General features: G+C 56.9%; 1 protein-coding gene across 24 annotated transcripts in view; it reads right to left on the bottom strand.

The window, feature by feature from the left end:
- DNM1 (dynamin 1) overlaps positions 1–11,262 on the bottom strand; it is a 45,032-nt gene extending 33,770 nt beyond the window's left edge. For all 24 annotated transcript variants that reach the window (XR_006295020.1, XR_006295019.1, XR_006295018.1 and 21 more), the window contains exon 1: positions 10,953–11,262. Coding sequence is in view for 17 of the 24 variants with exons in the window: in XM_043566032.1 (XP_043421967.1) it covers positions 10,953–11,113 (161 nt within the window). In the remaining 7 variants the exon portion in view is untranslated. The remainder of the gene's footprint in view (positions 1–10,952) is intronic.
- Positions 11,263–14,622: the final 3,360 nt, after the last annotated feature.

Genomic DNA, 14,622 nt, shown 5'->3' with positions numbered 1-14,622 from the left:
TTCCACTGTCCAGCCCAAGGCTTAGCACCCAAGAGGTACTTAATAAATGTTGACTGAATCCCCAGGTCCTCAAAACAGTGCTCTGATGTGGAAATTGCTTTACAGATGAGGCATCTGAGGGTCAGAGAGGTGAAGGGACTTGTCAAGGTCATCCAGATGGGAATGGCAGAGCTAGGATTCAAACCCAAGGGTCTGTTGGGGCCCAGAGCCTGGGAACTTCCCTGTCAAAGTGTGCTGCTCCTTCAATCCAAGAAGCCAGACGTGGCTTTTTATGTAATTCAATTAAATTCAGTCTAGGACATATTTGGGAGCAGCTGCTCTGTGCCAGGCCCTGTGCTGGGCCCTGGGGAAGCGAGATGATGAGTCAGACCGCTCCCTACCCGGAGGAGGAGCTCCCAGCGTGGTGGGAGAGACAGACAAGTAAACAGATAATGCAATACAGTGTGACATGTGCTGGAACGGAGGTGCACCAGTCAGCAGAGAGAAGGAGGGGATTAACGGGGGTGGGGGGGGTTCCTGTCTCTATCTCTGCCATCCTTTACTCATTCCTTTGGGGGGGTGACCCTCTAGTATTTGGGATCCCCCAGGGCTGTGGAGATAGGACATCTGTTCTCAGAGGCTGGGTTGGGCTTGGGGGCCTGGGGTCCACCCTTTCCCCCACCCGCTCCTCACCCAGCGATACCATGGCAACAGTAGTTGCCATGGAAACTGCAGGAGGGGCTGGAAAGGATGGGACTCCCCACAGAAAGCCCCCCACGCAGAGACATGGACCTTCCCCGGAGCTCTTCCCTGAGAGGCCTCCCCTGCACAGATGGGCCCACTTGGTCCCTGCCGACCTGCAGGTCAGAGGTCAACGAGGTGCCACCTAGAGGGTACCGGAGCGGCGCCCAGGGCCCAGTTGGAAGGGTGGTCAGGGGTCTGGGCCAGCCTGCCCCAAGTCACTACCTCCCCAGGGCTACTTAAGGGACAAGCAGCTTAAGGGAAGCAGAGATTAGAGGGGCAGGGCTATGTGTGGGAGTAGAGCCCCTCCTCAGACCAGGATCTCGTGCGGCCAGGGTGGGGATGGAGGTGCCTGGGTGGGGGGAGAGGCCCCGTCTCTATCACGGCCCAGGTTCTCAGAGTGAGGCCCTCACATGGCCTGCACTCGAATCCCTGGGCGCGAATCCCACCTTGGCCATTCTGCCGCCCGGTGCCCTTGGGCAAGGTGTTTCACTCTCTGGGCCTCAAAGCCCTCGGCTGCAAACTGGCCTTATAGAAACCGGGCATTATCCTCTAGCACACGTGGGCTGCAAGAAGGCCCAGCAGCCTCGGGGGGGGGGGGGGGGGGGGGCATGGAAAAAGCGTGGCTTGGGTCTGGTACACAGTAGGCGCTCAGCAGCCCCCTCTCTAGGAGGGTTCCCAAATGTCACCAAGGAACACAGATCCCACAGAACCCTCTGACGGCCTCCTCCAGGCACGACTCGGATCTCTGGACTCTGACCACGAAATGTTAGATGGAAATGATGAACACTGAGGAGAAGTTTTCAGAGACCGTGTCAGTCCCCCATTATTGTCCAGAGGTGGGGACAGAGGCCCAGAGAGGGGCAGGGAGGTGCAATGAGGGAGGAAGTGGCCTATCGGGGGTCAGGGCCCCAGGCCTGGGCGGGTACAAAGAGCGCCAGCGGGTTCGCACGTCCAGACCGTGAGCTCCTTTCTCCCCGCTGGACTCCTGCGCTCACCAGAGGCCTGGCACATAGTAGGTGCTCAGGCGATGCTCAAAGGATCAAGCATGGCTAAATAGCTCCATGGCTCCTGCTTCCCACCTGGACACACTGTCCCACAGCGCTCTGATAAAGTGGGGGTTCGGGCCTGATCTGGCCTCCAGCCAGCGCCACCCTGCACCTCCCACCCAGCTCCTGCTTAGGCTGAGGGAGGACAGAACAGGTGCCCAGAGAAGAGCGTGCTGGGCCCACCAGCCTCGGGGGCCACGTGGGAGGGGTGCGTGGTGGCATGCCAGCTCTCCCTACTCATTCTGGACAGATGGTGGCTTCCCGAGGAGGCCTTGCCTTGCCATCTGCAGAGGCACCTTCAAACCTGAAGCACAGGGAGGATGAAATGCACACCCCTCAGGACCTCCAAGCGCCGCACGCTCCCTGCCTGATTTGGTGCTGTCACGCCCAGAGGGGTCCGGAGAAAGTACACCAAACGTCCAAAGTGACCCTCCCCTACTCTACTCTCGTACCTGAGATCTGTGGCCGGAGCTCAGGGACCCTGCTTCCCCCGTCCTGTGGAATGCAAAAACCACCAGAAAGCGGCACGTTTGGTCTGTACCCAGTCTTGCTTCTAAGCCTCCTGTTTCCTGGGCTTGGCCCGGCGTTGAATGTCAGAGCTGCCACTCAGGAGCTGTGTGGTTGTAGACAAATGGCTATACCTCTCTGAACCTCAGTGTCCACATCAGTAAAATGGGTGGCTGTGAGGCTTATATAACTTGAGGCCTGAATCAATGGTAGCTATTATGGTTATAAATAATATAACTTGTCGAGCAAGCTGAGAACACGGGCTGGGCTCCCACCAAATGATGCAGCAGGGAGGAAGTTGGAAGGTGGGTCTCCCGGGGGCTGGCCGGAAGAGTGGGCGGGTGGGCCAGGATATTTCCAGCCAAATCTTGCCCCTGAAAGCGGAAGGTAAGGGAGGCGGGCAGGCTCTGAGGTGCCCTCTGAAGCACGGAGCTGGGGTGGAGGCGAGGAAGCGGGTGGGCCAAGAAATACAGTTGGGAGGAGGTGAGGCCGCCTCCAGGCAAGAAGTCCCTCTCTGTTCCCATTATCCCAGGAGGCCCTAGGCATGCCCACATCACACAGCCTGTGAATTTCCAGCTGCGGTTTGAACATTTCAGGGCAGTCCTGGCCCGGCTTCTCCCGATGCTCTGATGTCCTGAGAGCAGGGACTGGGCTGGTCCTGTTTACCAGTGTCCCCAGCCCCCAGCATGGAGCAGGGCAGGTAGCTGGCACTCGAGGTAGCCCAGCTGGCCAAAAGAATGATTTGAAGATGAGCTCCTCCAGTTTTCCCACCATCACCCTCCTTGTATAGGTGTGGAAACTGAGGCACAAGGCGGGAAAGAGTGTTGTCCCAGACCACAGTGCAAGTTGGTGACTGGGTAGGACTGGCACGTGGGGGTCTGGACTCTGAGTACACAGTCTCCCCTTAGCAACCACTTTCCCTACTAAAAAAAAAAAAAAATCCATGATCTTTCCTTTCTCCTTATCCTTCCCTCCTTCATCCCTTCTTTCCCTCCTTTCCAGTGTTGATGACTTTATATTTTCAAGATGGAAATAGATTTCTCTTTTGCCTCCTACTTGTAAAAGTCGTATGTTCTCCCTTTGAAAACATATTCAGAAAATACACAAAATGTTTAAAAATAAAGAGCAACCATCACCCCAACACCTGGGGCTCTCCATTGTAAACATTTTATCATTTACAATAATAATCATGGCAAACACTGATGGATCGGGCACTGCTGGTCAGGGGCTCCGCCAGGCACTTGAAAATCTGCATCATCACGAGGCTTCTTTTTGGGGTGATGGAAGTGTTTTAAAATTAGATTGTGATGATGGCTGCACAACTGTGTAAATGCACTAAAACTCATCGAGCTGCGCATCACAAACAGGTGGATTTTATGGCATGCAAGCTGTACCTCAATAAAGCTGTTTAAGAAATCTCCACCTGCTTTTATTTTTAAGATTTTATTTTTAAGGAATCTCTCCACCCAACGTGGGGCTCGAACTCACGACCCTCAGATCAAGAGTCGCATTCTTTACTGACTGAGCCTGCTTCGGTGTCCCCTGCGTCCTCTTGATTGCTCCTTGCAAGGCTGGGTGAGGCTGGTGGGACGGGAGACGAGGTCAGGTACCCCTCACGTGCCTATACATGCACCGGCCTCCGGTGCACACTTAAGTAGCGGCTCTGTTTGCCTAACAGCTCATCAAGGACATTCATCAAGTCATTCAATATGGAGCTACATCTGGATGCTCATTTCTTATCACCAGCAGCTTGATGTGAAAGTATCGTAGCACTACCACTAAATTATTTCCCTGCTCCGGACCTCAGTTTCCCCATCAGTGAAATGGGCACAACCCAGCAGCTCCCTCCTAGGGCTGCTGAGATCCCGGCTGTGGGAGGGTCTAATGGAGGGTGTCCATCTGGCGCTCGTAGGCGAGGTGCCTCGTGTGTGTGCTAGGGAGCATTTCACTCCTTCCAATTTGGGACTCGGGTCAGAGGTGAGTGCGCATTCACCTGCTGAGATTTTTCTCCCCATCCTGGCTGGTGGCCTCAGTCCCCTGCGCTCAGACCAGACACGCCTGAGCCAGAGTCACGAAAGGGTTGAGGCACTAATAAACAGGTAAGATGTCCCTGGTAACTGCGGTTGGAACTGCAGTCGGCCGGGAGCCCTCAGCCCAAGGCAGTGGCCTCGCTCTTCCTCCGCAGCCCCTCATCGTGGGAGAAAACTGAGCCCTACCCCACACACCGCGGGTCAGGTCACAGGGGAGAGGGTGGTCAGGGAAGACATCCTGGAGGAGGTATTGGCCGATGTGAGACTTTGAGGATGAGCCGGTGAAGGAGGAAGACGAAGACACGGTGAAGGTGAGGACCCATTTTTCCCCATGAACCGTAAGCTACGAGGGCGCACCTGCAGGGAGAGGCTGGACGGGAAGCGAGGCTGGGTTAAAGCAGGCAGGCCTCAGGGGCCCAAATCGGGAGCAGGAGCGAGGGCTCTGTCTGGAGGCCAGGGGCCAAGGAGGGCGTTAAGCGGAGGGGATCAGATTGGGAGGCCACAGAGAGTTCTATGCTGCCGGGTGGAGAATGGGTTGGGGGCACGAGAGAAGGCTGCCCCAGGAGCTAAGACAAAGGAGGGGGCAGCTGAGATACACAGAGGTGGGTGGGCCGGGGGCCGGATCTACAGGGTTTGGGCCCGACTCGCGTGGGGAGGATGACACAGGAGGGGAGGCTGGTCCAGGAGCCTTTGGCCAGGGCAGTGGGAAGATGCCACTGTAGTAATTAATTCCAAGTTGCCAGAGCTGCCTTCCCCGTACAGCTCTTGCTCCTTTCTTGGGTTCCGGTCCGGGGAGGGGTAAGGGTCCAGAGAGACAACCAGGGAGAGCAGAGGGGAAGCTGAGGGGTGTGACACGTACACACACGGGTGGGGGTGAAGACGGTGGACGCTGACCCAGAGGCAGGAGACCGGGGCAGTTTCCTGTCCTGCCTCTAATTCCAGTGCTGTGGGGCTTCAGGCAGGTCCCTACCCTCTCTGAGCCATCTCGCCATTTGAAAACCCGGGATGATAGTCTGCCTCTCCCACTAACGGGCTGTTGGTTCCAAGTAAATAATGAGCACTGCCCTTGGACGTGGGGAATCAGGGCCCCTGCCCAATTCTTTAGGGGGGTCGCTTTTTGGATCTCTAGAGCAAGGAGCCCCCAGGGGCCGAGGGTCCCAGCTGGAGCCCATGTACCCTTCCTAGGCCACACTGGAGTGTTCTGGAATTTCCCGTCGGTCTCAAGCCCTCCCTCAGGGTCTGACCTAACTGTTAGGGGCAGTCCCAGGCCCACGGGGGGATCCTTTCTGCCACCACGGAGAGAGCTCAGATGTGAGGGCTGGGTGTCCACATGGGAGCCCAGGAGGCCCCTTGTGGTGCAGGCTGGAGTAAGAGACAGGGGCAGGTCGGGGAGAGGGGCCACCTGTCCCCACACTCTACCTCCCATCGCGGAGCTCTGAGGAGTCTGAAATTCTAATTCAAACCCGGTCGGCCAGGTCGTTCTGAAGGTGTGTTTGCCAAGGTGGGGGGACAGAGTGTATCGTATTCAGCAATCCCTTCGCTTGATTCGTAACTGGAATATTTAGACATATGGCACGCGGGCCTCCCTTCCCGCTCTTGTTCCACGCCTGATAACACGGTGCCCTAGACCGGCCTCCTCCGCAAAGGCCCCCCTGCATCCCCTCCCCCGAGGTTCCGACCCTCTGACCCCGGCCAAGGTCTGGGAAACTCGATTCTATTGGAGCCGGGATCAGATGCTGTCTGCCAGAGTCATCTTTCATGCCTGACTCCTTGGGGCCACTGGGTAGGGTGGGGGTTTGGAAAAGGTGTTCTCTGGCCTGGTCTCACTGGGGCCTCCACTCCTCACTCGGTGACACTGCTGTTTGTCTGGCTTCTCGAACCCACGGGGGGCTCTTTCCCTCCTTGGGCCTTTGCTCGGGTGGGACCCTGCACCTGGAGTGTGCTCACCCCTTTGCCTGACCGGGTCCCTTTCTTGTTCATGTCCAGCCTCAATGGCCACTTCCTTGGGGGTCCACACAACAAAAGAGCTCTTTGTGTCACCTAGTGTCTGTCTGTCCTGCTCAGTTGTGAACTCCCCCCCCCCCCACCCCCCAGAGCAGGGATGGATGGGTCCTGCTTGCTCACAGCTGTATCCCTAGGGCCTGGCACACTGTAAGTGCCCAGCAAACGTCAGTCCCCTCCGTCCCCTCCAGTCAGTGACTTTCTACCTACGATGTCTCAGATATCCCCTAATCCTCTTTGGCCTCAGTCTCCAAATCCGGGAAATGGAACCATTCAAGAGGGGCTCTCAGAGGCCAGAGACCAGCACCAAGCCTGTGCTGGGCTGAGAACGTAGAGGAAGGGGCAAGGAGGTTGGTAGGAGGCAGGGAGCCCGAGCAGGGGTAGAGGCAAGAGGCACTAGGGAAGCCCAACCCCTTGCCTCTCAGAGCCGCCTCCTGGCAGAAGCCCACCCACCAGACCCCCTGCCCTCCCTGCACCCCGGCCCGCCTCCCAGCTGGTTCGGATGGAACAGAACGGGCACGTCCTCTGTGCTAGGCCTTACCCGGAGTGTTTTGTGGGCATTATCTCAACACTCGGCACAGTCCCACGGGGGAGGTGCTATTATTATCCCCATTTTGCCGATGAGGAAAGAGCAGCTGAGCAGGGTTTAAGAAACGTGTCCAAGGTCACTCAGCTTGTAAGTAGCAGGGCCGAGCTACAAACCCAGGGTCGATTCCAGAGCCCGAGCTCTCAGCCCCTCGGCCACATTCGCACCGGCCTTGGCCTCCCCAGGGACCAAGAGGGGAGGAAGGGGGGGCCACTATCCGCTTGTCCAGTCGGCCGGGCGCCAGAACGAGGGGAGCAGAGCCTGAAAGCTTGCCCCGGGACACCCCACTCTTGGGACTGGACAGGTGTCGCAGGGAGCGGGCACGTAGCCAGGGGCAGACAGAGGGTGGCCCGGGGCAGCAGGCATCTGCTCACAAAATGCTGGGGTGTCTTGGGCCCCCCGCACCCCTCTGTCTGCACTCACCCCGAGATGATCTCATCTACTCCCATGGGTTTAAATCTCACCTCTACTGGGACTTCCAAATTTACATTTCCAGCCCGCCTTCCCCTGAGCTTCAGGCTTGCATCACCACACGGCCCACCTTACACTTCAGACTGAACATGTCCAAAAGCAAGCTCCCGATCTTGCCCCCGTGCCTGCTCCTCCCGTCCTCCGATAATGGCACCGACACCCACCCAGAGTCAAAGACACTGATGTCAGCCTTGAGTCCCCTTTCTTCACCCTCCCCATCCCCATCCCGGCAAGTCTTGTGGGGACTTGCCTCCAAAATGTCCCCTGAAGCCCACCATTCTCCTCGTCCCCACTGTGAGAGCCCTGGGCCAGACTCCCCGACAGCTCTGGCTCACCGCAGCAGCCTCCTCCTCCCCTGTCCCTCACCCCCTCCCCAACTTACACACTTGCTGGAGTCAGCTCAAGGCACTCTACTACTTAAAAGCTTCTGGCAATAATGAAAATGCACCCAACTCCTCATCGTAGCCTCAGGGCCTTGCAGACCCACCCCCTGCCCATCTCTCTCTGATGCCATCTTGCCCTTGCCCACCAAACAACCAGCTACCGTGGCTCCTTTCTGTTCTCTGAACACACCAAATGTATTAGTGCCCCAGGGCCTTTGCCTTTGCTCTCTCCGCCTAGAATGCTTCCCCGTCCCATGGCTTCTCATCTCAGATGCTACCCCCTCCTAGAAACCTTCTCTGACCTCCCTGTGGAAAGCGGCCCTTCCTCCTTCCACGGGACTGACCACATTCTCCGGTTGCCTTCTTCATATACTTGTCCCCGTGTTTACTATTTCAGAGGTTTCCCCCTCTGGAATGCAAAGCTTTTGTCTTTTCCACCCTGGAATCTCCAGTGCTGTGACACTGTGGACACTCTACGAATGTCCGAGTGACTAAATGAATTAGCCTCAGTTTCCCCTTCTTTCAAAGCGGGATGAAGAAAGAGCATAGGCCCAGAGAAGTCCTAGCAGCGTCCTGGGCAGCTGCGGGGCCACTTCCGTCGCACAGCTGCCAGCAGGGCTCCCCCCCCCCACCCCGGGGTGCCCAGGAGCCCGGGCTGGCCCGGAGCAGCCTCTGCTTCCCCTGGTGCGTTTTCCACTTCCTCTCCATGGGGTGTTGGCTCCTGGGAAGCCCCAGGAGGCTGAGCGGCTGTTACCATGCTCACCAGTCTGGGGACCCAGCCCTCGGAGGAGAGGCCAGGAGCCCGTGACACCCCGCCTATCCTCCTGCAGGGCCACTGTCAGGTGCAGGAGGCATAAGAGGGCCCAGGGCTCCTGGAACAGAGTCCACATCTTACTCCAGTCAACAAGCTAACAGCGGCTACAGTCAGCTGGGGCCTGGCTGGTCTGCTGGACAGCGAACTCCAGGAAGACAGGGGCCAGGTCTGCCCTAGCACGCATGGGTCCCCAAACCTAACTGACCATCAGCAGCTCCCTCCCAACACGGGCTTTTACACCCAGGGACTCACCGGAGCCCTGCGCCACCCTCTCAGGAAGGCAGGGCAGCCACTGCCAGTGTTCCCATCCCACAGATGGGGAAAATGGAGGCCCATGCTCCTGCATGTCCCCGTGTCCGGTTCAGGGCCTGGTTCTCGGGGGCTCTTAAGATTGAGATTAGGAACCTGGGCTTTGGAATATAATAGATGCGGTCCTTCCTGGCTGTGTGACTCTGGGTCTGTTTCCTCATCTGCAGGATGGGCACCATGGTACCTGCCTCATGGGGCTGTTGTGAGCCGTCCCGAGAAGAATGGTGTGGGGCACGCGAGAAGGGCTCAGCAGATGGGGCCTGAGGTCACCTTCCCTGCCCCCCCTCCCCCGCCCCCCGCCTCAGCCCAGGGCACACAGCCTGCAATAAGCAGGCGTTCAGCAAATGTTCAATGGATGAAGGTAGGACTATGGTCTGTACACGTAAAGTGCTGCATTTCCATGGGTGCCATTAAAGCACTAAGGCCTCTGGGCTTTACTGTCTCCAGAGTCCCCCCACTCCCTCACCCTGACTGCTGGGCCACAGGGAAGGGGCCCATCTGTGTATCTCTTGCCGGTTTGTCTCTGCAGCTCTGGGGGGGTCACGTGAGCAGGAGGGGGGCTCTGTGGGAGCTGGTCCCCAAGAGACAGACGGCCTCCCCCTCTGCTGACCAGATGGGCCCAGCCGCCCCCAATGGTGGCTTTCCCATGTCTCCCGGATACACTGCTCCAGTCAGAACCCTTGAGCCCCAGGGCTGCCCCTGGTCTTCTCAGTCATATGAGGGGCAGGAGCAACCATCCAGTCCAGCTGTCCTCATTAGAGGTGGGGAAACAGGCTCAGAGAGGGCAAGTGATTGGTCTGAGGCGTCACAGCAGAACCTGGCTTGGATCCAGGATGTCTCCTTAGAACCGCTGCCCTCTGAGGGAGGGGCCTCTGCCTCCCTCGCCAGTGGCTTCCTCAGCCTGGAAGGTCACTGGGAGAAAGCTAGGGTTTCTGGAGAAGGTGAGGGAGGGACATGCCAGAGTGCGGAGGCCAGTGTCACTGCCTTCTCCCTGTCTGCCCAGCCCCCATCCCCCTCCCGGGAGAGCGTCATCCTCTTCTCAGCACGGAAAAGCCATCCCCGCGTCCATTTTATTTGGGGAGCCTGGGCAAGGGGGTCACGACCCCACCTGCCCCCCTAAACCCAGGACCTTTTGTCTTTGCGGTTGCCCCCCACTCCCTGCCACCTGGCCCTCCCAGCGCCCTGTGGGATCAGAGGCAGGAGGGGGATTAGGTTCTGCAAATGGCTCCCCCCTCCCCGCCATCCTGCTTCCCTGTCTTAGTCATCTCTGCCCTCCGCCGCCTTCTCCCTCCATTACAAGCCCTCTGCCAGGCCCCGGGGAGAGCGACGGCGGCAGGCGCCCCCCACCCAGGGGCGGCGGCGGAGCCAGCGGCCGGCGGCTCGCAAGAGGATCAGAAGCGGTCTCACCGCCACCCCCATCCTGGTCCTGCAGCTCCCCCGACCCCCCCCCCCCCCCCGGCCGCCGCGCTGCGCACGGATGGCGGCGGGAGCTGCAGAGGTGTGTGTGTGTGTGTGTGTGTGTGTGTGTGTGTGTGTGAGGGGGGAGGCTGTGCCTGGTCCTCGATGCCCGGGGGCTGTGTCCTCTCCCAGGGACACAGCTGGGGAGAGGGTTCCCAGCCTTGGCCCAGGGATCCTCATGGGGGAGGGAGCTGTCTTCCGTGGAGCCCAGGGCCGGGGAGCACTGCCCCTGGGGTGCTGCCCGCTCCGGGGAACGCGGGAGCCGAAGGGAGGCGCTGAGTAATGCAGGCCCCCTTGGTGCCTGTACTGGGGGAGGGGGGACCCTTTGCCAGGGTCTCTTAGCAGAGCGCCGTCTTCCCTAAAGGATGTGGCAGAGGAGGGGGGCGTGATACCGTGGTCGGTGGCTTGACGACGTTTGCGGGCAAGCGGGGGGCGCTGCTGCCCCTGAGGGGCTCTCGGGGAGGGGGGGCCGCCTCCTTCTGGCTGGAGGTGGGGGGCGCGCCGTCCGCGGGTACAGCGCCAAGGGCTGCGAGGTCGCGGTGCCGTCGGGGCTGGGGGGGGGGGGGGCGGAGGCCCGGGGGCCCGGGCGGGGGGAGTCCCCGCTCCGAGGCGCGCCGCTCCTACCTGCCGACGAAATTCTCGAGCACCGAGCTCTTGCCGGCGCTCTGGCCGCCCACCACGGCGATCTGCGGCAGGTCGAGGTCCGCGTTCTGGCCGATAGCGGAGAAGGCGTCCTGCAGCCGGTTGACCAGCGGGATGAGATCCTCCATGCCGCGGTTCCCCATGGCTGCGGCGGGCCCCGCGGGCTACGATCCGGCCGCCGCTCCGGCTCCCGGCTCCGGCTCCCGGCTCCGGCTCCGGCTCCGCCGCTGCAGCCGCGCGCTCCGACTGCCTGTGCCGCGGACCCCCCGCCCCTCCGGGAGTGGATCGGAGCTCTGCGTCAGGATGCCGCCAGAGGGCGCCCACGGCGCTGCGGGATGGCAGTCGTGCGCAGGTGCAGCCTGCGGCACCATGGGGATTGTAGTTTTCTTCATCTGCGGGTTTGGGGCGCTGGAGCCGCGTCTGGCGGGGGGGCTCTGATGCTGCAAAGGGTATCATTCCTGGAAATGGGCGAGGTGTACCCCTAGTGCCTGGCCTCTTGGGTAGTGGTCATGGCTGTCTCACTCAGTCTTACAGATGAGGAAACTGAGGCTTGGAAAGAGATGGGTCTCCTTCAAGGTCACAGTATCCTGACCTGGAGTTCCACTTGGCCTTATTGCTTCCTTCTACTCTAGGTTCTGATACTAGTTCATGGCGGCATGCCCCTGCCCGCCTTTGGGTTTCAGTTTCCCTGTTTCTAGAAGGAGAAAGAACATTAATTCAACAAATATTTATTGAGCACCTACCAAAACCCAGTCCCTGTTGTAGGCAGTAGAGATACAGCAATAAACAAGACCAACAATGTCTCCACCCTTACAGATCTTACGTTGGGTGCTGGAGACAGACAGCAAATGAATAACCAGGTGAATGAAATAGTAATAGTGAAAATAGTTTATACCAATAGTGATGGAAGAAATAAACAGGATGTGAAGAGAGGTACCTGTGTTGGGTGCGCAGGTCTACTTAGCCTGGGAGGAGTTGGGTGATTCTCTGAAAAGGTGACATTTGAGAAGAGACCTAGATGATGAGAAGGAGCCAGCCACAGGCAGATCAGGAGGGGAGAGCAGGCCAAACTGAATGAACAGCAAGTATAAGGGCCCTGACCCTTGCAAGGCCTTCTTTCTGAGAGTGGGGACTTCTTGTCCCAGAGAGTGTCAGACTTCGCCCCAACCCATCAGGGTGCTGGTGAAATTTGGATTTGAATCCAGGACTCCTATCTATCTACCCTATCTATCCCTTTCACACGGAGAGACCAAGGGCCGCAGGCCTAGCCATTCACCTCTGCATTTAAGAAACCTCATTTGGACAGCCCACAAAGAGTCTAGGGAAGAGAGGTCAGCATACCCTGTGCTGCTGGGCATCAGCAGGTCACCCTGTATGTGAATGTGAGGGGTGGGGGCGGGGGCCACTGCTGGGAGGGCAGCGGCCTGGGAATCAGAGACTGTCATTCATTCACCCATTTAATGCCTATTAACTGAGCCAGGCGCTATGCTAGACCCCAGAGATAAAGCAGTAGGCAAAATGAACAAAGTCCTTACCCATATGTGGAAAAAGAGAGACAAAGTATACACAAGCCAATGAATATGACTCTGTCAGATCGTGATGGGAAAGTCAGGGGCAGGGGAGTGTTTTTTAGGGTGATGAGCATAAGATTCTGGTACAAATGTAAGCAGAGACCTGAAGGAAGTAAGGAAGCGACCCGCGTGGACATCTAGGTGTGGGGGGTGGGGTGGGGCTGGGGGTTCCAGGCAAGCAGAGGAAACTGAACAGACCTTGCCCCAGGAGCCTGGCCTGGGCTTTAGTCAAGCTGTGTGATTCAGGTGCTCACATGCCTCTGGGCCTCAGTTATCTAATCTGGGTAATGGGGATAATGAGAGAATAGAATCCCTGTGAGAGCCTGGCCCTGGCCTGGTGCTCAGGAGAACGTTATTAAACCAGTGCTTTGAGCCCTCCTGGCGGCTGGAGCTTCAGCTACCCATGATGCTCATCTTGAACAGCTGCTTAGAGCCAGCCACTTTATGATGTTCTGAGAACCGGAGAGGGCGGAGAGGAAGCCTGGAGTGGAGCCATTAGTTTGGGGAGGGGGTGCAGTTTACAGATGTCTGCCCGGAGGGGCACCGTCATGGCTGGGTTGTTTTCGCTAATTACAGTAGTGAAACTTACTGTAAAAGACTTTACCAAATATTTGAAAGCGTCTGGTCATCCTCCCACCCACAGATAACTGTTATTTATAGTTTTAATTATTATTATTTTACAGGGGGGAGAGAGGGGCAGAGGCAGAGAGAGAGAGAGAGAGAGAGTGAGAGACAGAGAGAGACAGAGGGAATCTCAAGCAGGTTCCCCACTCAGTGCAGAGCCCAGTTTGGGGCTTGATCCCACAACGCTGAAATCATGACCTGAGCTGAAATCAAGAGTTGGATGCTTAACTGACTGAGCCACCTGGGGAGCCCTTATAATTTTTATAGTGTTTATTCTGTGGGTTTTTCCATATATATTCATTTTATTTGATTTTGTTTTTACAGAAATGGGATCATACTATAGTTCCGGTACTGCTGTATCACTGATGCAGCAAGACCAGCTGCTTGGGCATCACCTGGGGTTTGTCAGAAATGTGGAATCTCAGGCTCTACTCATGATCTGTTGGGTCATAACCTGCGATTAACAAGAACCAAGAGCCCCAAAAGTTTCCCATTCCTTCCCCAGATACCCTATTCCTTCAACTCCTATTGAAGTTGGAGAAACTCTGATGTATATTATTATATGCACCTTGGGATCGGGTGGGGAGTTGGGGGAGGGTTTTAACAAAATCATTCTATGATTTACCTGGAAAAAAGATGTTATATGATTGGGAATTTGGCAAGACATTTTTTTTTTTTGTAAAGCATGACAGTGTTGGGGGCTTGTGCTATGGAGGCATTAAAATATATTCCCAAACTGTAATAATTACATTATATGGTAGCATCATGGGGAGAGATGGGTAGATTCCTGGAGCAGAATAGGTCTGGACATAGATCTTTTTGAGTCTAAGAGTTCATTACATAATAAAGGTGCAGCTCGAATTAGAGGCAAGAAAGAGGCCTCCAGGTGATGGTACAGCCTCAGACTTCATTTCAGATGCAAGGAGATGGGGTTTCTCTTTTGCCTCAGAATCTAGTCCACTGGGGGGCTTTGTCAGCAAGGTATTGGTTAAAAGCAATTAACACGAGTCTAGTGCTGAACAGGGTCCCCAACGAGTTACCAGCTATTATCCTGTCTAGTCTTCAAGGAGTCAGCACAGAGTCAGATACATTTTTAAAAATTCACTCCCTTCCCGTGATAAAGTCATCCAAACCCATCACAGCAAAAGTGAAAGCTCCCCACTACACACATATATTTATTTTTTCCAAAACCAGGATCATAATTGTGTACACGGTTGTGCAACCTGCTGAGTTCACTTCACATCATATTGTTGAGTGTTTGCATACCCTTTGAAACATAATTTTTCTTTTTTTTTTAATTTTTTTTCAACGTTTATTTTTGGGACAGAGAGAGACAGAGCATGAACGGGGGAGGGGCAGAGAGAGAGGGAGACACAGAATCGGAAACAGGCTCCAGGCTCTGAGCCATCAGCCCAGAGCCTGACGCGGGGCTCGAACTCACGGACCGTGAGATCGTG

This window comes from Prionailurus bengalensis, chromosome D4 (assembly GCF_016509475.1).
Source record: "Prionailurus bengalensis isolate Pbe53 chromosome D4, Fcat_Pben_1.1_paternal_pri, whole genome shotgun sequence".
In the NCBI taxonomy this organism is placed as follows: domain Eukaryota; kingdom Metazoa; phylum Chordata; class Mammalia; order Carnivora; family Felidae; genus Prionailurus; species Prionailurus bengalensis.
This window is presented reverse-complemented; position numbering and strand designations above follow the sequence as displayed.